Below are 20,638 nucleotides of genomic sequence, written 5' to 3' on the forward strand. Positions count from 1 at the left end.
GTACTTTAAGCCATCCACGGGGGGACGGTAGTTTGCCCTGGCTGAGAAGGAGGGGCTGTTGGAGGTGGGGGAGGAGGGTATGGGAAAAAACACACAGTCCATGGTGTTGGTGGAAATATTGGACAGTTGGACAGTGTATTGGAGCCTCACTGTCATGTGACTCCCCTGTCCTCCACAGAAGGGATACCATCCCCCCCACATGCAGATTCCCTGTGCATGCCTGGACATGGACACAGTTTTTAGCAGAGGTGATGAAGGGTGGGGTGCTGAGTCCCCAGGATTGGCCTCTCAGCAGGGTGGGGCTGGCAGCTTTGCTGACTCAGGGACATTTCTAGGCTTGGCCTCCGGGCCAAACTGCTCATTGAAAACAGCTGCTCCTCTTGGCTGGCAGCCCTGTGGGCGGCTTCTGACTCTCCCTGGGATGACCCCTTGCCTCTGCCGGGAGGGGTGGCTGACTTCGGGAGAGGCTCAGCGGCTGGAGGCCACCCTGCTGTACCCTCTGGGCCAAATCTAGTCCCCATGGCTCCCCAGCTGGACCCTAGTCCCCAGCTCTGTCGGAACTGAGCCAAAGTGGTTGCTGGGTCCCCAGCCTTTGCTCCTCCTGTTCCCGCAACTTGGAACACCCAGCTTGTTCTCGTCTCTGCTCAGGCCTTTCATGGTTTTGACGTGCCTCATTCAGCAGATACTTGTTGAGAGTGTGCTGCGCGCCAGGAACTGTGCTAGAATTGACTTCCTCTGCGCTGCCTTCAGCATGATGTCTTCAGCTTGTAATGGAGAGCAGCCGTCTTATCCGAGGTCAGACCTCTGGCTGCCTCTGCTGCTGGGCTGCGTCCCAGGAAGCGGCAGGGACAGCTGAGAGCTTTGCTCCTGAGAGGCAGCCAGACGGCCTCTGCGTTCAGCCTCGTGACTCCACCAAAGCCTCACTGTCATGTGACTCCCCTGTCCTCCACAGAAGGGATACCTTCTGTGTACCTCCAGAAGGTACCTCCAGCTTCCGTGTACCTTACAGCACAGCAAACGGGGAATGAAACATGGCAGCGACCATGAGCAGGCAGGGAGGAGACGGGTCGCTCGATGAGGAGCAGATCGCTCTGACACCCAGGTGCCTTGGGGTGGAGAACACACAGTACAGTGTACAGATGGTGTATTATGGACTCACACACCTGGAACCTTTCTAGTTTCATTAACCAATGTCACTTCCATAAGTTCGATAAGTTTAAAACAAAAAACAAAAACACCAGTGGCCTCGGAACACAGGAACACATTTCCAGGATGGTGACCTGGATGTCTTGAGAGGCAAGAAAGTATGGGTCACACATCAGAAAGATTCCTGTCACGCTGCAGTTGTCTGGAAAACTCATTTCTAGCCAACACCTGCGCCTGCGGCCACGCAGTGTACGTTAGACCTGACCTTTTCTGTTTCCCACACTTGTGCGTTGCCTACAGCTTTGTCATGGATGATGGCTTTGTGAGTTCTGCATCTTGGTTTCACTGTAAATGTCAGGAGAGCATACGGTCTGATTTCCCTGTAATACAGTGCTTCGCAAGTGCCTGTTATCTGCATGATTGAGGAAGCCTCTGGGGGAGCAGCAGAAGGGTGCTGGGGAGCATGGGGTGGGGCCCAGAGGCTGCAGCAGGCTCAGAAAGCTCCTAAAGGGTCAGGTGGTCAGGGGTGATCCTGGAACACTGGCCCCAGGGTCGTGAGGAAAATGATCCAGTGTTCCAGACGGGGGCGATGGGGGACGAGGCCCTGGCCCCAGGATGTGGGGTTGGGAGTTTATCAGGATTCTTTCGGTTACAAGGACAGAACCCAGTGCAAACAAACCAGCAAAATAAATGGGGATGTGGCTGCAAACGATCAAAGCCAAAGAAGAGTCTTAGGAGCTTGGGGGCTGGGACCGGCTGGTCAGCACCACTAGGACTCACTTCTCCTTCCAGGTTGCCTCTGCACCTCTTCTTGTATGCTGCCCATTCTTGCCTGCAGTGGTTAGGTCTTCTCGTGATGGCAAACACAGCCATTGGCAGCCCCAGCTTAGCGATCTCAACAGAGAGAGAAAACTTCGTGTATTTCAGGGGAGGACCCTGATCGCTGTGGCCAGGGAGGTGGCCACTCTCACTGGCCAAGAGCGAGCTTTGCACCCACTCACATAGGCAGAGGTGCAGGAAAATCCTTTTTTAAAAAAATATTTAATTGTTGTTCAAGTACAGTTTTCTGTCTTTTACTCCCATCCCAGTTTACTCCTCCAGTGCTCCCCACCTCCCTCCCATTTCCACCCCCCCCTTAGTTATTGTCCATGTGTCCTCTATACTTGTTCTTGTAAACCCTTCTTCTTTCTCCTTTTCCCTTGAAATTCCCTCCCCTCTCCCCTCTGGTCACTGTCAGCCTGTTCTCTATTTCAGTGCCTTTGGTTATATTTTGCTTGCTTGTTTGTTTTGTTGTTTAGCTTCCTGTTAAAGGTGAGATCATACCACATTTGTCTTTCATCACCTGGCTTATTTCACCCAGCATAATGCTTTCCAGTTCCATCTATGTTGTTGAAAAGGTAGGAGCTCCTTTCTTTCTGCTGCATAGAATTCCATTGTGTAAATGCACCATAGTTTTTGGATCCATTCATTTACTGATGGGCACTTAGGTTGCTTGTAGCACTTGGCTCTTGTAAGTTGTGCTGCTATGAACATTGGGGTGCATGGGTTCTTTTGGATTGGTGTTTCAGGGTTCTTAGGCTATAATCCTAGCGGTGGAATTGGGAAAATCCTTTATAAATAGTGATAAGAAGGGAATGGGAAGTTTGCAGGGCAGATGAAACAAAGGCCAGAGACTGAGCAGTCAAGGACGTGGTCAAGGATTCTGTCTTGTCTTCCACGCAGAGCCCAGTGCCTGCCAGACCATGTGGTGATAAGGGCTGGATTATGTCTACACTGCTCATGGCTATACCTGGCACCACGCCAGCCTGACACTTGTGAAATTCTTAGTAAAGATTTGTTGAGTGAATGAATGAAAGACATCAAGCTGGTGCTTAACGAGCCGTCTCCTGCCTGGCTTCACTCGTGTATTCACTCACTGTCTGTGCTGGGCCTGGTGCGGTTGCCAACGAAATACAAGAGGTTGTCTTTGTCTTTGGTGAAGACTATACCAAGGTCCTAGCGAGGGACAGTGACACCTGCTGCTCTCACACATGTGGAGCGAGGCTAGGAGGGTGGGTGAGGCTGAAGGGGGGCTTCTCAGAATGGGGGGAATGAGGCCTCTCTACTCTCAGTCCCCTCTCTGCTCCCTGTGGGCTTGCTGAGAGCATGGATGCCAAGAACAGAGTCAGACATCGAAACCCCTCCGTTCCCTTCCTTTTCCCCTTGGCGGACTGAGCTCAGCCAGAGCTCCCTTCCTCCACTGGGCTCTGGAGAAACAGCCTCCTCTCAGCTTTGGGTGGAAAATGCTCTCCCAGAGCTCCCTGGCCTCCCGCTTGGCAGAGCTGCCAGGACCCACCTCCAAGAATTCCCTTCAGCCTCCCCCTCACTGTTTACTCCTCTGCAGACCTCCGTTCTTCCAAATTCCTTGTCCTTTTCTCATTGGCTGCCAAGGCAGTTTCATGACCTGCATTCGTCACCTTCTGCCTCCTCCAGGTTTTGTGTCTTTAGGAAGTCTCTCTGCTCTTAGAAGGCACAGCCCCCTCCTGTGCCCCCCCCCCCCCAGACACCTGGATTTTAAACGGGTCCAAAACCCACTGTTCTCTAACCGGGACAGCGCTGTGTGTTTGCCCATGGCCCCAGTGTTGCCTGGGAGGTGCCGTGCACATAGCGGGCACTCCAGGAAGATGCATGGATTTGAACCCAGAATGTAACAGGAGGCGGGGACTTGCAGCCGCGATTCATGCAACAGTGGGGGGAAACTGAGGTACGGCGATTGGGCGTCCTCATCTCTCTCCCTTTATGGGCCTCAGTTTCCTCATCTGTTAAGTGAGGGGAAGGCAGCCTGATGCCAGTGGTATTGCCTCTCCCCGACTGACGTGGGTCCCTCTCAGACCCTTCATTTGCCATCTGTCACTGCTGCCTAGCAGGGCTGGGATTACTGAGGCCAGTGTGTGTGTGTGTGTGTGTGTTTTGGTCAAGAAGGCGGGGGCGACATTGTCCTCCTGGGCTGCAGTGGGCTCCTGTGACGTTTGGTGCTGTATTGCCCAATTCCATCTCTGAGAAGTATCTATAAAGGCAAGTACTATTTTCTCTTTTCCGGTCCCAGGCCCTTTCCCTCCCTCCTGCTGAGGGTCACTTTCTGTTCCGACTGTCTTCGCTGAAGTGGAGTTTCTGAGAACCAAATACCCAGACCCGAGAGGAGGCTCGGGCAGGCCCCGGTCAAGTCCTGCGGCCGTTTTATGGTTCTTGAAGGGTGACTGGAAGGGAAGGGACAAGTTGAGTGGAGGGGCCCCGAGGAGGGGTGAGCAGCTGTGTCAGTTGCCCTAAAGATCCTCAGGAAGTCACTTGTGACTTGCCCAGAGAGGACCCCAGCCTGGTGCCATTGAAGAACAGAGAGACTAGTGTCCCTGCCCTGCTAACCTTCCTACCGGGGTTGTTTTGGGCACTTGGTGACGGAACCTGTGGGCACTTGGCTTAAGGAAAATTAATCTGGCGTCTGGGACAAGCAGCAGGAAGACAGACTGGTCTGCTAGGATTTCGAGGCATGAGATGCATATACTTACCCCTTCAGTACTCATTAAGCACTCCTGTGTGAGCTGTGGGCACCGGGGCCCCAATGGTAAGGACCGAGAAAGTCCCCAGGCGTTTATGAACAAGAAGGGAAACAGAAAATAAACACAAACACGTCAGCTCATGAGCTCTGGGAATGGCAGGCTAGCTCGTATAAAAGGGGCCTCCTCCTAAACCTGACAAGCTCAAGGGAGGCGGAAAATAACCACATAGGAGGGTCTGGACAAAAAAATTCTTTTTTTAAAAAAATATTTTATTTATCTTTTTAGAGGGGAAGGGAAGGAGAGAAGAAAGAAACATCAATGTGTGGTTGCTTCTCGTGCATCCCCTGCAGGGAACTGGCCCCTGCTGGAAACTGGCCGGCAACCCAAGCATGTGCCCTGACTGGGAATCAAACCACGATCATCTGGTTCGCAGGCCCGCGCTCAATCCACTGAGCTACACCAGCCAGGGCTCGGACATAAAAATTCTTAACCAAGAGCTGGTCCTGGCAGGCGGTCCCGTCCAGGCCTGGACAGGGCCCATCTTTCCCTTAAGCATTGTCTTTTTACCTACCTTTGAAATGTCAGTGTAATCTCCTTCTCTAGACCCCTCAGGCCACAGCTGCCCTGGGAGACCACCAGTCTTTTTTACCTCGTTGCCCGGGTGCCACCTCTCTGCTGTGAATGTTTAACTGGCCCGTACCCACTGATGTCAAAGAAGTGTGTGTCTCTGTTCCCTCTTCCCCCAGTCCCAGAGATCGCCCCTCCTTTGCTTTCTCCCGCCCCCTTAACCCACCATCAGTGAATTTCACGAAACTCTCTTTACAGCTTCTCCTTTCATCCTGATATGTAAGATGAGCTGCACACGTCCATTCTCTGCAGCGTTTTCTCAGCCCATTGAGATTTTGCTTCCCGGCAATTGTTGTCAGTTTGGATAAATACACTCGTAAAAATTCTCTGCAGTTTTGGAGTTTCCTATGTTGACATAGTCTCACTCTCTGGCCAAGGGTGCTTGTAGGCTAAGGACAACATAAGAAACACAGTGGTTAGAGAGCCATTAAAAACAGACAGATGCTGGGGAGGAATGGACATTTGAGAGAAAAGAAGCAGATGAAGTGAGTGGCCCCCACCCCCCCGGAGCAGATTTTCCCCCTGAGAGTACTGTCCCCAAGAGGTGACAGTGTAAGAACGTCCAAACCCCTAAAGAATTTTTATAAAAACCTACCGGAGAAAATACAGACAACTGTAATTGAACAATAAAATAAAAGAACAATAAAATAAATTGTTCTTTTAAAATTTTCTTACATTATAAGAAAATAAAATCTAAAAAAAACCCACCCAACTTAATTGATCTAAACAGAGGATATACCTGGAAGCAAGCTCTCAAGACAGAAAAATAGTCGCAAGAAATGACAGTTTGCTGCAGCTTTTCTGCATTTGTGACTGAGGGAATGGAAGGAAGATTACAGGAAGGCCGGAGAAAGCAAGGCGGGGATTGGACTCTGGGTAGTTAATACAATGACATGCTCTCCCAAGGGAGGCCTGGAGGTGTGTTAACCTGCAGGCCAGGAACAACAGACAGGGCTTGCTTAAGGCAAAGATAGGCCTTTTGGTATGTGGGGGATGGGGTCTTAAAAAAAAAAGATAGGCCTTTTTCTTCCTCTTTTTCTCCCTTTTTTAAAGGTTATTTATTTATTTATTTTTAGAGGGGAAGGGGGGAAGAAAGAGGAGAGAAACATCAACACATGGTTGCCTCTTGTGCACCCCCCCCCTACTGGGGACCTGGCCCACACAACCCAGGCGTGTGCCCTGACTGGGAATGAAACCAGCGACCCTTTGGTTCGAAGGCTGGCACTCAATCCGCGGCGCCGTGCCAGCCAGGGCAGAGAGGCCTTTTTCTAAAGCAGTTATTTGCCTGGGGTGGGACCACCCACCATGACTTGTCCAGTTAGGAATTTGTGATCAGATCAGCCTGTGAAATTATTTTCCCTAGAAGCCCTTTTTTCGTCCACGGAGGAGCTCAGAGAAAGAGGTACAGTTTTACTGGTCAGAGGTGGAGGCTTCCAGAAAAGCTAAAAATCGAGAGGGAACATTCTGGAGAGGAAGGAGCTGTAGAGACAAACTCTCAGGTTCTTGGCAGCTGCTAAGCTGGGCATGGGCAGTGTAAACTGGGAGGCGCTGAGGAACCTGGGGAGAAGTGGCAGCCGGGAGGCAGAGGGTTTGTTGCTGCCTAGCATTGAGGAAACAGTTTGGAATTCAAGTTCCACTGAGTTAGAGGTACTTAGTAATTGCCTAGGGTTTTCCTTTTTCATTTTTTTAGTTTAGTTTAGTTTTGTTTTTAGATTTTCCTTTGAGCCCTGGCTGGTATGGCTCAGCGGATTGAGCGCTGGCCTGAAAACCAAGAGGTCACCGGTTCGATTCCCAGTCAGGGCACATGCTTGGGTTGCCGGCCAGGTCCCCAGTCGGGGGGGGGAGGCGTGTGAGAGGCAACTGAGGTTTCTCTCCCTCTCTTTCTCCCTCCCTTCTCCTCTCTCTAAAAATAAATACAATCTTAAAAAAATATTCCCTTTGAAACTCCAGAAGGGCCTCACCTTATGATTAAACCCAAGGCTAAGGGACACACCCTAAAACTAAAGGCAAAACCAAAACAGCCCCACCCTACCAAAGCCTAAAACCAAGCCCCTGCAGGACGAAGGTGGTGCACTGGTGATACAAGTGCCTGCCGGGACAAAGCCCAGCGTTCTTCTTTGGAAGATGAACCCAGACTCCCTGAAGCATGCCCTCCACGAGGTCCCCTAGAGAAGAAAAGAATCCAGACTCCTTACAACATTACTTACAATGTCCAGTTTACGATAAAAATTGCTAGACATGCAGGCAGGGGGAGAAAATGACCCATAATGAAGAGAAACAGTAGACACGGATGCTGAACAAAATATCGCATAAATGTCAGGAGAATTACAATCAAGTGATCAGATCACCCTGTGAAGTTCCTTTGGTTTGGATTTTTTACGGCACCCCTGTTTGGCCCACGAAATTCATCATTGTTTTCCCACGAAATTCATCATTGTTTTCTTTATGACCTTCAATACTCCAGTGTTATTTTTTAAAGAATTTTAGAACTTACCTCTTTGAAAGGTCACCCTGGCTGGCCCAGAGAGGGGTGACAGAACCCGCATGGGGGACCAGGAGGCACTCGGGGTTTGGACTCAGAAGACCGGGACCGAATTTCCGCTCCATCTCTGACCAGCCTGGGGCTCTGGTCAAGTATTCTTGCCACCCTGTAGGCAGGCTCTTTACCTCTAACATGAACTAGTAATAAACAATAATTATAGTCATAATAATAAACACTGCAGATGAGTATGGTAGATTTGGATAGGTCTGGTGTCCATCAGTTATCCCAGAATGCTTTACAGTGGAAGGTCAGCAAATCCCCCGGAGCTGGGATGCCCAGAGTCTATATCGTTTTAAATTAGTTCCTAGGATCTTAACAAACACGATATTTGTCTATAAGCTACATGTGAGTCAGAGTCAGCGCTTGCAGAAACGACGTCCAGAATGGTGCCAGGGGCGGGGAGGGGCCAGGTGACGATTTCCCCGCAGCTACGGTAGCGCCCTTACGGTGTGCCCTGGTCTAAACACTTCACGTGTGCAGGATTACCTCACTTAACCTTTGTAACAGTCTTGTCTGTGAAATTTTGTAAATTGATTTTTAGAGAGAGGAGAAGGGAGGGAGAGAGATAGGGAAACATCAATGCGAGAGAGGAACAGCGATCGGTTGCCTCTTGTGCGTGCCCTGACCAGGGATGGAACCTGAAACCCAGGCATATGCCCTGACCAGGAATCGAACCTATGGCCTTTCAGTTGACAGGATGACACTCCCACTGTGCCATGCTGGCAGGGCCCTTTACAACAGTCTTATGATGAAGAAACTTGAGCCAGAGAGCAATTAAGCGACTTGCCCAAGTGACACAGTAAGAGGCAGAGCTGAGATTTGAACCCTTAGCAGTTAGAGTCATGCTTTCAAGGTATGAAAATGATCGTTTTGTACTAAGTTGGGGAACAAGAGGAAGGTGCTGAACCATGGATGTCAGAGAGACTGGACTGGCTTACTGGCTGTGAGATACCGTGATTAGGTCACTTCCTGTTTCTAAACTCTTCTCAAGTTTCTCCCCACCCCCTTTCCCTTTAAAATATAATAATAGCTTAAAGATATAACAGCTTTGAGATATAACTCACATGCTATAGAACCCGCCCATTTAAACCATGCAATTAATGGGGTTTCGGTGTATTCAGAGCTGTGTGACTCTCATGACACTCTAGTTTGAGAACACCACCCCAAAGAAACCCACACCTTTCAGCAGCGCCCCCCACCCCCGTCTCCTCAGCCCAGCCCCAGGCAACCACTAGCCCGCTGTCTAATCACTGAAGTCTTGATTTCGTCACCTGTAACGTGGGTGTGCTGGGGGCCGGTTGGATTTCACTGTCCCCCACAAAGTGTCTCCGCAGTGAGGTGATAGGTGAGAAGACTCAGGGTGGGGGATCCAGAGAGCCCAGTGCTGTCTGAAAAATGGGAGTGCAGTGGTCATGGGGCATGAACGGTTGGGTGTGAGGGGTGGTGAGTGGTCTGGGGAGACTCAAGATGGTAGGAAAGGATGGAGCCAATGACACTGTGGGGCAAGGGGGAGAGCGAGGCAAAACGAGGCAGGCTGGAACGCTGTGGCAGAAAGCCGCGCTCTGTGACAGCGACGAGGACAAAGGTTGCAGTGTGTGTGACGGGAACACCTTCACCTCTCCTAAGCCCTTCAGAAAAGGGTGTGGTACCCACTTGCCATGCGGAGTGGGGTTTGCTTTCAGACATGGGGTGAAGGGCTGCAACCCAGCACCAGACTCATGGTTGGTGCCTGTCTGTAGGTGGTGCTGGCCATCAGGTGCTCGCCAGGAGAGCCCCTGTGATGGTTTCATGTCCTGCCTTCCTTTCTAGAACCCAACGTCTTCCTCATCTTCAGCTACGGACTGGAGGGCTGCCTGGAGGCCCAGGGTGGGCAAGTCAGGGTCTCCCCGCATTGCAGTAACAGCCTTCCTGCCCAGCAGTGGAAGTGGGTCTCCCGGAACCGGCTCTTCAACCTGGGTGCCATGCAGTGCCTGGGCACAGGCTGGCCGGGCACCAACACCACAGCCTCCCTGGGCATGTACGAATGTGACCGGGAGGCAATGAATCTCCGCTGGCACTGTCACACACTGGGTGACCAGCTGAACCTGCTCCTGGCGGGCCGAGTCGGCAACTCCTCCAAGGCTGGCGGCCCCGAGCGCGGCGACCAGACCCGCAGTGGCCCGTGGCGCATCTATGGCAGCGAAGAGGATCTCTGTGCCCGGCCCTACTACGGTGAGAGGCTGCTTGCAGGGGAGAGTGGCAGGGGCGCTGCAGCCAGGGGGGGATGACTCCAGGAACAAGGCCTTTGTCCTCTGCAGACCCCTCACAGTCATCTTTGATTGTGACGGGAAGCTTTTGGAATAAGAAAATTAACTTCAAAGCATTTGATTCACTTTTTAAAAACTTGCAAAGTTAAAAGTTGAGGTTTTCACTTCTAAAGACCTCAAACAGGACAGAAGTGTCCACTGTGAAATGTCCTTCCCCCGGCCTACTCTCCAGGGAGACCCTAGGTCAACCCCCAGGGGCAGCTCCATCCTGGGGTGCTTTTCCTGGAAGCCACCCTGAGTTCCAAGATGGAACCTGGGGAGGAGAGGTGCTCAGTGGAGCCCCCAGGCTGGGGAGCTGTGTAGGGATTTCTTCAGGGTCAAACCTCTGGGGGTGACTTGGTGGCCCCCTCTCCCAGCTGGAGTGTGGACAGCCATCCAGGGCATTGGATCCTGTGGGGTGAGCAGCAGGACCTCTCCCAGGCTCTTGGGACAATCTGATGGCAGAGGGAGCTTTAAGGCTCCCCGGCCAGTGACCCCTGCCCAGCCCAGCCTGGCTCCCTGGGTTATAGGGGGTGGGTGCCTCGAGGATCTCGATGCCAAAGCCTGGCTCCCTTCCTTGCAGAGGTCTACACCATCCAGGGAAACTCCCACGGGAAGCCCTGCACCATCCCCTTCAAGTATGACAACCAGTGGTTCCACAGCTGCACCAGCACGGGCCGTGAGGATGGCCACCTGTGGTGTGCCACCACCCAGGACTACGGCAAGGACGAGCGCTGGGGCTTCTGCCCCATCAAGAGTGAGAGCCCGGTGGCTCCAGGCGGGTGGCCACGAGGGTGCGGCGGGTGGTGGAATTTGCAGGACTGGGGTGAGAAGCAACCCGTCCTTACAGTGTGGGACAGCCTGTGTGGGGCCTCCGCACTCTGTGAGGGACTCCTGTGTCAAACCCCAAAGCAGAGGACTGGGGAGGGACCCATGTCCGGCTCTCATGGTGGCAGGTAATGACTGTGAGACCTTCTGGGACAAGGACCAGCTGACCGACAGCTGCTACCAGTTTAACTTCCAGTCTACACTGTCGTGGAGGGAGGCCTGGGCCAGTTGTGAGCAGCAAGGGGCAGATCTGCTGAGCATCACTGAGATCCACGAGCAGACCTACATCAATGGTGAGGTGGCTGGCAGCCCAGGACTGGGCTGGCTGACGGGGGTTGGACCCACCTGAGGACGGGGCAGGGTGCCAGGACCCTGAGCCCTTTCTTCTTGTGGGAGTAAGGATGGCGTTGGTGGGGGCGAAGTAGGAGGGCTGACGATGGGTGGCCAGCTTCTCACCATCACTGTCTTGCTGTCAGGGCTCCTCACTGGCTATAGTTCCACACTGTGGATTGGCCTCAATGACCTGGACACCAGTGGAGGCTGGCAGTGGTCAGACAACTCACCGCTCAAGTACCTCAACTGGGAGAGTGGTGAGGCACAGGGTTCTGGGTGCAGGGCAGCCTGGGGACCCCGTAGGAACCATCTCCTCAAATTGGAGGTGGAAGGGGGCCTCCTGAAGTGGACCCCCTGGCCCATGCAGTGCACTGGTGTGACTTAGAACCTAATGCTCAGGCCAGAGGACTGGGTTTCAGCCCCGTGTACCCAGCGCACCAGCAGCCTGGCCAGGGCAGCTGGGTGGGGCTGGTACCAGTCTCGGAGCAGAGCCCAGGACACGTGGGCCCACAGCTGAGAAAGCAGTGAGGCCCCGCCGTGCCCAGGGAGGGAGGGCTGAGTGGGGGCCTTGGCCTCTCCAGCTGGCTCAGGCTTCTGAGGGAGCAGGAGGTTCAGAGAGGGCTCCAGGGGCCAGGGTGTGAGTCTCTCTCCTGGGGTGCTGGCGCCCTGCCCTCCCCACAGATCAGCCGGACAACCCAAGTGAGGAGAACTGCGGAGTGATCCGCACAGAGTCCTCTGGCGGCTGGCAGAACCGCGACTGCAGCATCGCGCTGCCCTACGTGTGCAAGAAGAAGCTCAACGCCCCAGCTGAGCCAGAGCTTCCCAGTGAGTGTCGGTCTGCCCAAGTCGGGGTGGGGCAGGTAGGGTGTGGGGCTGCCCACGGCACAGCCACAGCCTCGCAGCACAGGTGACTCTGGTCTGCCCTGTTCATAGTTAACGGTTCCGTTGACATCTGAACTCACTGGGAAGTGCCATTAACTCATTCATTCGGGGATTTGTTGAGAACTTTGTTAGATACTGGTATTATCTTGACCTTGAGGAAGTCACAGTCTGCAGAAGGTGGCAGACATCTCATCGCACAATTGGAATATCCTGAGTTACGTGCTGTTACAAAGATATACGCAATAATGTCAGTACAATAGATGCCTAGAGAAGGGATTGATTAAGCTTCTGAGATTGAAGGAAGGTTTCACGGAAGTGACCTTTGATTTGGGTCTTTCCAGTTGAGTGGCGAATAGAGGTGGGAGGGAGGGCCCCTTGGCGGAGGGAACTGCGCACGCAGAGGTGTGGCGGCGCGGAAGCACACCGTGTTTGCAAGGTTGGTGATCGGGCCGGATGGAGTAGCCAGACTTGTGACTACCTAGCCTATGATGCTGAGAATAGCAGCAGAGCGTCACCTGGGAGCTTTTATAAAAGCAGAGTCTCAGGCCCCGCCCCAGATTAATTGAGTTAGGACCTGAACTTCACAGGACCCTGTACCTGTGATTCCTGTGCAGATGTCTACCACGTGAGAAGCGCTGGCTGAGAGTGTGGCAAAGAGAACGGTTCGGAAAGGCAGGCTGCAGCTGGCCCCGGGGGTCTCGGCTGCTGGGGGAGGTGTGGGTGGGGCCAGGTGGGCCGTGGGAGTCTTTGCAGGTTTTTCAGCCAGGGAGTGCCTTGCTGACGTGTGGTGCAGAGGGGCCTTAGGAGGAGTTGGAGGGAGTGGGGGACAGTGGGCGGGCACTGCTTTGGGGATTCTGACCCTCACTGGCATGTGGTCTCTGAATTACAAACAGTAAACTCGCGTCCCTGGAAGGCTTGTCTGTGAGGCTGGAGATGGGTCTGACCCATAGGGGCCTTGGCAGCTTCTCCGTGTAGGTTGGAGGGGCTCCCGCAGGGATCCAGGGGCCCTGAGACTGGGGAAGAGGGAACTTTTCCGAGCAAAATGCAGCAAAACCAGAAAAAAAGATACACAAACTCACCGAAAATAAAAAGCTTATAGAGCAAAAGGTATGCTTCTGACCATTAAAATGTTGAAAACTGTTAGAGGGCCATCAGCCCCTGCTTTCTGCCCTCCCCTCACCTGGGGGTGAGAAGCAAAGGCTTAGAATCTTGCTGCCTGCCCCTCACCTAGGGGACCTCACCTCTAGCACCAATTTCAGGTCTTCCAGAAGCTGCTTTCTGAAGGAAGGAGAGCCCAGTGTGGGCAGGCCTAGCCCCTTTGGTCCCTCTAGGGACTGGCTCACCAAATTCCCTGTCCCCTGGATCTCCTAGGAGTGGCCCCTGTGGCGACTCCTCTCTGACTGTGGCCTTTGACTTCCTCTTTCATCCCAGGCTGCTTATCTCTATAGGAGGCATTTCTCTAGGCAGTTTCTTCTGCCTGTATTTCCTGAGCTCCCTTCCTCCCACAGCCCTAAGTGGGATCCTCGGTTTGAACACCCACTAAACTCGTTCTGTCCGGGGCAGCAGCCTTTGGTCTTTGCTGGGTGGCTGGCAGAGGTGACTGACATGTCCAGAGCCCAGGAGAGATCTGCTTTGGCTTCCAGCCCCGTCCACTTTGCTGGGCTGGACTCTTGAGTGGCTCCCAGTATGCAGTGGATCCCAGCATCCCAGTCACGGGTGATGCTTCTAGTGGGCACATGCTATCCCACCCAGCCAGGCAGAATCCTGCCCAAGCCTGACATTGTGGGTGGTTTGGTGAAATGCCAAGGCCCAAGTGAGGGCTTGTCTGTCTCACCTGCCTTTGGGTCCTGATCCCCAGAGGGTGAACCTGAAATGCACGGAAGTGGGGGTGTGGAAGGGCCTGGGGCCCATCAGTTTGTTAGCCCTGGGGAGCAGGGAGAGGAGCTGGGGTGAGGGAAGTAGCATTAGGAGAAATCCCAGTGGCGGGGGGGCGGGGGGAGCGGTGCCAGCCAGTCAGCAGTGACTTCACCTGCCGCCCACCTGTGTGACAGGTTTAGGAGGAAATGAATTCGAGGCCTTGCCTGTGTTAGTGCCCAGTGGGTCTGGTGCCCGCGCTGGGCAGCTGGATGCCTGAGCAGCGGCCTCATGGGTCTCTGCAGATGCTCGGGCCAATGTGAAGGTGGAATGCGAGCCCAGCTGGCAGCCCTTCCAGGGCCACTGCTACCGCCTGCAAGCTGAGAAGCGCAGCTGGCAGGAGTCCAAGAAGGCGTGTCTGCGGGGCGGGGGCGACCTGCTCAGCATCCACAGCATGGACGAGCTGGAGTTCATCACCAAGCAGATCAAGCAAGGTGAGGGGCCGCTCGTCCCGTCCGCCACTGGTCTGGGGGAGAGGACAGGGCCTCCTGATGCCCGTCTGGCCCTGCCCAGGAGGCTCGGGGGTTGTCCCTTCCTCCCCTGCTGGTGGCCAAGGCTGACCTCTCCATGTCCTTTCTCCCCTCTCTGCTGTTGCGCCCCAGAGGTGGAGGAGCTGTGGATTGGCCTCAACGATTTGAAGCTGCAGATGAATTTTGAGTGGTCTGATGGGAGCATTGTGAGCTTCACCCACTGGCACCCCTTTGAGCCGAACAACTTCCGGGACAGCCTGGAGGACTGTGTCACCATTTGGGGGCCGGTGAGAACCCCCTTTCCATATCATAGGGCCCCAGATGCACCCCAGCCTTCTGGTGCTATCCCGGTCATATCGGTGTCTGCCGGGAATCCCACCCCAATGCCTTTCAGAAGCCCCATTTCCCCCTCCCCCAGCCCCTTTCCACATGGAAAGGTTGCCAGGGTTTGACTCTCCCCTTCTTCCCCCAACTAGCTGGGGCAAATTACTTAACCTCTCTGTGCCTCGGTTTTCTCATCTGTCAGTGGAACACTAACAGTGTCAACTCCGAGGCTCACTGGGAGGATTAAAGGAGTTAATTCTCATGAAGCCTTAGGATGTTGCCCGGAGCCATGCTGGTCTCCCACCAGCTGCTGTTCCCCGCCAGCAGGTGGCACCAGAACCCACATTACGTGGACATGCTCCACAGGCCGCACCCAGACTGCTCTGTGCAGAGTCCTGTCTCCACATGAACTTGGAGGGTGATGTCTGTTTGCCATGGCTTTGACTCAGAGGCAGTGTGCGTAGGTGGAGGAACTGGCGTAAGGCTTCAAGCAGAGATAAGAAACCCTTCACAGAAGGGACAGCGTGACAGGGATAGACTACCCACTCCAGGGACAGATAAGAGGATTCTCCCGTGCGACACCACAAATCGTGCCAGGGACTGTAAAGACAGAGGCATCTAGCATAGGGGCTGCCGTTTTCAGTTTTGTAAACAATCTTTGTTAAGTGTCTGCTGCATGCCAGGTGTTCTCCTGGGTGCTGGGCACCTAAGCACCTCTGCCCTCGGGCTGGAGCTGAAGGCAGACAGACAGCTGGGAGACAGAGGGCAGGGAGGGGCTGGGGACTGGATTCCTGTTTAGCTCCATCGTCCGAGCGCCAAGTCCGGGTGCACCGTCGCTGCCCAGCCTGGCTCTGCAGTTACTGGCTAGACACCATGCAGGACTGGGAATCTCATCTGTCTGTGCTGCCAGTGAGCTATAAATAATCTAAAGGAGTGTCTCTTCCCATTTAGACAGAGCTTGCCAACCTTTTAAGGCATTTGCGCATCAACTCTGTTTGCTCTCCTCAGCCCAGTGAGGCTTATAGAACTAACCTCGCTCTGCCTGCTTTATAGCCTAAAACACAGAGAGGTCAGGCCTCTTGCTCAGAATCACACAGCAAGCAGAGGCAGGCTCAGATCTAGAAACCTGGTTTGCTGAAGGGTTTGGGAGATTTGGGGGGAGGGGGCTGAGACTCCCTTGTACCCTGTGTCCCCAGGAGGGTCGCTGGAATGACAGTCCGTGTAACCAGTCCTTGCCATCCATCTGCAAGAAAGCAGGCCAGCTGAGCCAAGGGGCCACTGAGGAGGACCATGGCTGCCGGAAGGTGAGGGTGCTTCTGGATCTGGGCGCGGGTGGGGCCAGCCAGAGGGGCGCCCAGGGGGAGGGTGCGGAACCCTGCAGCCTCCCACTGTGCCCTCCCTTCCTCGGCACAGCCTGCTTCCTGCTGGACACACTGCTCCTTTCCAGCAGTGGTGTCGAGTGGGGGTGGGGGTGGGGGGGCTGTTTGGGGTAAGCAGAGCTCCCCACTCATATCCCCAGGCCCCCTGTCCATGGGGAAGCCACCTCCAAAAGGCAGCAGAGAACAGGAAGTGGCAGTGAGTCTGGCCAGTTGTCACCTGAGTGGAGGCTGCTGGGGTGTGCCCATGCCCTCTGCGTGCCCTCTGTCTTTGCTGGCACACATCAGCCGTCTGATGTGCTTGTCTTTCTGTCTCTCCTGGAGGGATGAGGCCATTCCGGTGTCTCACTTCCTGTGCTCTCAGCCTCAGGAGCTACCAGACATTTAGGGAGGGAATGGATTGGGACCCAGTGGTGGGGGGTGGGCTAAGTTGGGGGTGGAGGGGCTGAGTGTACGAATGAGGGTGGGAGTGGGTGATCAGCCCCTCCCCCTCCCCCAGCCCCCTAGCCCTCCCAGGCTCCCTCTCAGGCCCCCGGCCCTCCCAGGCTGAGCAGACGTGAGTGGGGCGGATGTGTCTGCGGTGGTTCAGCCCCTGGCAGCTCCATCTGCCGAGGCCGTACTCCTCCAGCCCAGCCCCTTGCCAGTCTGGCTCCACTGTCTTCCTTTGTATTAAGCCCCCTTACCATTCCCCACCCCACCTGCACCCAAAACTCTACCCCAGGGGGTTGGGAGGAGCAGGAAATGACAACAGGCATGAGCTCTAGTGGGGCGGAGGGAGGGAGCGCACAGGGGCCCAGCCGGAGTTGGGGGACCAGCATGGTCAGGGAATGGCCCAGGGGCCCTGCCTCGGCCTGGGTGAGGTGGGGATAGGAGGTGGAGAAGAATTACTGCTACCTGCCCCTGCACCAGGGCTGGTCTGAAATGTGTGGGGAGTGCTAAGTAGCCCTGGTTAATACCCCAGGAAAGCGAGAGGTCTTAGCAGAGCCCTGCTGGGCACACAGGATCCCCCCCTACACACGTACTCATGAGCACCCACCCACACCAGCTTCTCTTCTGCCCTGGCTCCTGCCCAGAGAGCCGCATCTCTCCCTTGAAACCTCGGGCCCCCACCCCCTCAAGGCTGCCCACTTCAAGGCCTGCTGGAGGCAAAGGTCTGGCAGTATCTGGAGTCATCTTAGCAGGAGCAGGGCCGAGGACAGACACAGCCTCTGCGGTGGGGGTTCCAGTCAGGGCTCCACCTGGTATGAGCTGCACACAAAGTTGAGTCTCCTAACTGCTCTGAGCCTCAGTTCCTCATCCAAAAGGCAGGAACAGAGAGCCCCTCAGGGCGGCCCAAGGGGGAAGGGGTCGGTGGGTGTGAGGGCCGGGGTGGTGCAGAGCCTGCTCGGGAGCCCAGGGCTCTCTGCTGCCCCTCACTGCTGGTCTGCTCCGCTCCCACCCGCAGGCAGGGCACACCCTCCACCTCAGTTTGCTGGGCCCCAGAGGATCACCCAGCCCTTCCACATCCTGGCAGCTTCCCCAGCTTTTCAGCTCTGGTTTCTCAGCCAACTGGCAGTTTTCCCACAGCTTCCCTTGGCTAAATGTTCGAGAGAGGAGTCTGATGGGCCACTTGTCTTTCTGGGCCAGGCCACGGACTGGGTAGCTGCCTGCCTGCCCTCCAGCTGCCACCCTCGGGCCGTGCTCCCACCCCTGGTGTGGAAGGTGGGGGTGGGTGATGGTGTGCGGGGGGAGTGTGGAGTGACAGGTGCAGAATACAGCATAGGAAGGCCACATCTGGTGTTGAACGATTTCCCTCTGTCCTGTGCCCAAGCCAACAACATGTTCAGTGGTGCCATGGAAGGCCTCCCCCTGCCCCAGGATTGATGGGTGAAAGGGGGCACCCTCCCCACAGACACCCCCCTGCCGCCCACTCTCTCGAGCCAGGGTTGGAAGTGGCACAGCCCGTCTTGCTACTGGCTGGGAGAGGACCAAGTGACCTACAGCGAGGCCCGGCGCCTGTGCGCAGACTACGGCTCTCAGCTGGTCACCATCACCAACAGGTACGGGGGTGGTGCCCAGACCCGCCTTCGCCTATGTCCTGGCCTCATGTGGCCCCTCCATCAAACGGCAGGGTAGCACCCTGTCGTCAGCTGGCTCCAGGCCTTTCTCTAATATTGTCACAAGGATTCCTGATTATTAAGTGACTCCAGGGTGGGGTGGGCCTGGGCAGGGGCACAGGCAGGTGTTGGTGTGGGCTAGATGCCTAAGAGAGGCCTGGGCTGGGTCTGATTTTCTCTCACTTTCTTCTCAGTCAGGCACAGAGGGCAGACAGCAGAGGGCAACTGGGGCTGCTGCGTGTCAGCTGTGGGTCCTCAGGGGCCCCCATCCCCTAACATGTCCTAGTCTGACACAGCACCTAGGCACCCCGGCCAGGCATCTTGCCTGCAGTGCTGGGACAGGGGGAGGTGTGCTGCCTGTCCTGACCAGCCCCTTTCCGCAGGTTCGAGCAGGCCTTCGTCAGCAGCCTCATCTACAACTGGGACGGCGAGTACTTCTGGACCGCCCTGCAGGACCTCAACAGCACCGGCTCCTTCCGCTGGCTCAGTGGGGACGAGGTCATGTACACCCACTGGAACCGGGACCAGCCTGGTGAGCCCCTCCGCCACACCACCCAGCTGGCCCCTTCCCTGACTTCCTTGGGGGGGGCCTGTCCTGCCAGGACTGAGACCCAGGGCTTCCCAGTGAACTGATCATTCGTACGAGGCCAAGCCATTAGGAGAACGGGGTCCGGGGCCAAACCACCTGTGTCAGATCCAACTCCGCTGTTTATTAGCTGCACATCTTTGGGCCTGTTTCCTCACCTGCCAAATGGGTGTCCTGGTAGTTTCCTCATAGGGTTGATGTGAGGCTTCAGTGGTTAGTATATGTAAAGCTCTTAGAATAGTGAGTGTGAAGCAAGTGCTGGCTATTATTACCATTTCACATTCATTATCTTTTTAAATTAACCCTTTGAATAACCTGATGAGATGGGTGATGAAAGAAACTCAGAGAGGTGAAGCAGCTTGTCTGAGAGCTCACAGGAGTAAACACAGAGCTGGGACGCTCCCTCCACTCCCTCCCCCCTGGGCCCTGACCTCCCAGCCTGTCCCTGCAGAGAGGGCCATGCCGGTTCCACGGGCAGGGGCGGTGGTGATGCCCCAGCGACACGTGAGGGAGGGCCAAGCCACGAGTCCTCCTCAGCGTAAGGGTGTCCCTTCTCCCTCCTTCAGGGTACGGCCGTGGGGGGTGCGTAGCCCTGGCCACCGGCAGCGCCATGGGCCTGTGGGAGGTGAAGAACTGCACCACGTTCTGGGCTCGCTACATCTGCCGGCAGAGCCTGGGCACACCCGTGACGCCGGAACTGCCCGGGCCCGACCCCACACCCAGCCTTACTGGTTCCTGTCCCCAGGGCTGGGCCTCAGACCCCAAACTGCGGCACTGCTATAAGGTAGGCAGCCTGTCGGTGTCGGGGAGGGAGGGGGAGAAGAGCTAAGAGGCAGCTCACCTTGATGAGGGGGTCCCAGGGAGACGCTGCCACGACCCACATGGTGGCCCTGAAAACGCTTCTCGCCACAGTGGACTACAGACAGAGCATTTCTGGTGAAACTCTTTGTCAGTGGTATCTGAGACCTGGCGCACAGTAGGTGCTCAGTTTGAGGAATTGACGAAACCATGCAGATCGTTGGTTTCAGAGGTTTCTGCAGGTTGGGGCCCAGGCTGGCTGCTCTTCTGGGAGCCTGACAAAAATACAGTTTTCAGGCTGCCTCTGTGGAGATGAGGATTCAGCAGGTTGGTAATCTGCATTCTAAAACCTTGCTGGTTTGGGAGCCACTGACATAATCTTCTGTTACATGAAAAAAACTGAAGTCCCGGGAGGATGGGGCACTTGCCCTCAGCAGACCGTGGCTCTGCTGCGGTAGGAGCTCCCGTCTGGTCTCTGGTTGGGGGTCCTGGGCAGCGACGTTCTCCAGGAGCCGCCTGTGTTGGCCCGCTCCTCCGGGGCTCATTCTCTGATGAGAAGATCTGTCTTTACTAGCCTGGACCCCTGCCCAGTGAGGCCCCAGCCCTGCTCCCCACTGCTGTCACGGGAGGGCAGGTGTCCCCTGGGGATGTGGGCCACTGGGGACAGCTTGGACAGCTGGACTCTGCTCCTGCAGGTGTTCAGCTCTGAGCGGCTGCAGGACAAGAAGAGCTGGGTCCAGGCCCAGGGGGCCTGCCAGGAGCTGGGGGCCCGTCTGCTGAGCCTGGCCAGCTACGAGGAGGAGCACTTTGTGGCCGACATGCTCAACAAGATCTTTGGGTACTGAGCCTGGGGTGGCCTGTGTGCGCGTGGGCAACGCCTGGCTTTGCAGGGCCGGGT

General features: G+C 55.5%; 1 protein-coding gene across 2 annotated transcripts in view; it reads left to right on the forward strand.

Annotated features, from left to right (window-relative positions):
* MRC2 (mannose receptor C-type 2) overlaps nucleotides 1–20,638 on the forward strand; it is a 58,000-nt gene that overhangs the window by 19,421 nt on the left and 17,941 nt on the right. For both annotated transcript variants that reach the window (XM_037069848.1, XM_037069849.1), the window contains exons 2-13: nucleotides 9,658–10,059; nucleotides 10,717–10,890; nucleotides 11,090–11,254; nucleotides 11,438–11,551; nucleotides 11,976–12,119; nucleotides 14,336–14,524; nucleotides 14,693–14,847; nucleotides 16,081–16,188; nucleotides 18,184–18,299; nucleotides 18,740–18,888; nucleotides 19,509–19,726; nucleotides 20,436–20,578. In XM_037069848.1, coding sequence (XP_036925743.1) covers nucleotides 9,658–10,059; nucleotides 10,717–10,890; nucleotides 11,090–11,254; nucleotides 11,438–11,551; nucleotides 11,976–12,119; nucleotides 14,336–14,524; nucleotides 14,693–14,847; nucleotides 16,081–16,188; nucleotides 18,184–18,299; nucleotides 18,740–18,888; nucleotides 19,509–19,726; nucleotides 20,436–20,578 — 2,077 coding nt within the window. The remainder of the gene's footprint in view (nucleotides 1–9,657; nucleotides 10,060–10,716; nucleotides 10,891–11,089; nucleotides 11,255–11,437; nucleotides 11,552–11,975; nucleotides 12,120–14,335; nucleotides 14,525–14,692; nucleotides 14,848–16,080; nucleotides 16,189–18,183; nucleotides 18,300–18,739; nucleotides 18,889–19,508; nucleotides 19,727–20,435; nucleotides 20,579–20,638) is intronic.

Source organism: Sturnira hondurensis, unplaced genomic scaffold, assembly GCF_014824575.4.
Source record: "Sturnira hondurensis isolate 20B ecotype Veracruz unplaced genomic scaffold, ASM1482457v3 Scaffold0018728, whole genome shotgun sequence".
Taxonomy (NCBI): domain Eukaryota; kingdom Metazoa; phylum Chordata; class Mammalia; order Chiroptera; family Phyllostomidae; genus Sturnira; species Sturnira hondurensis.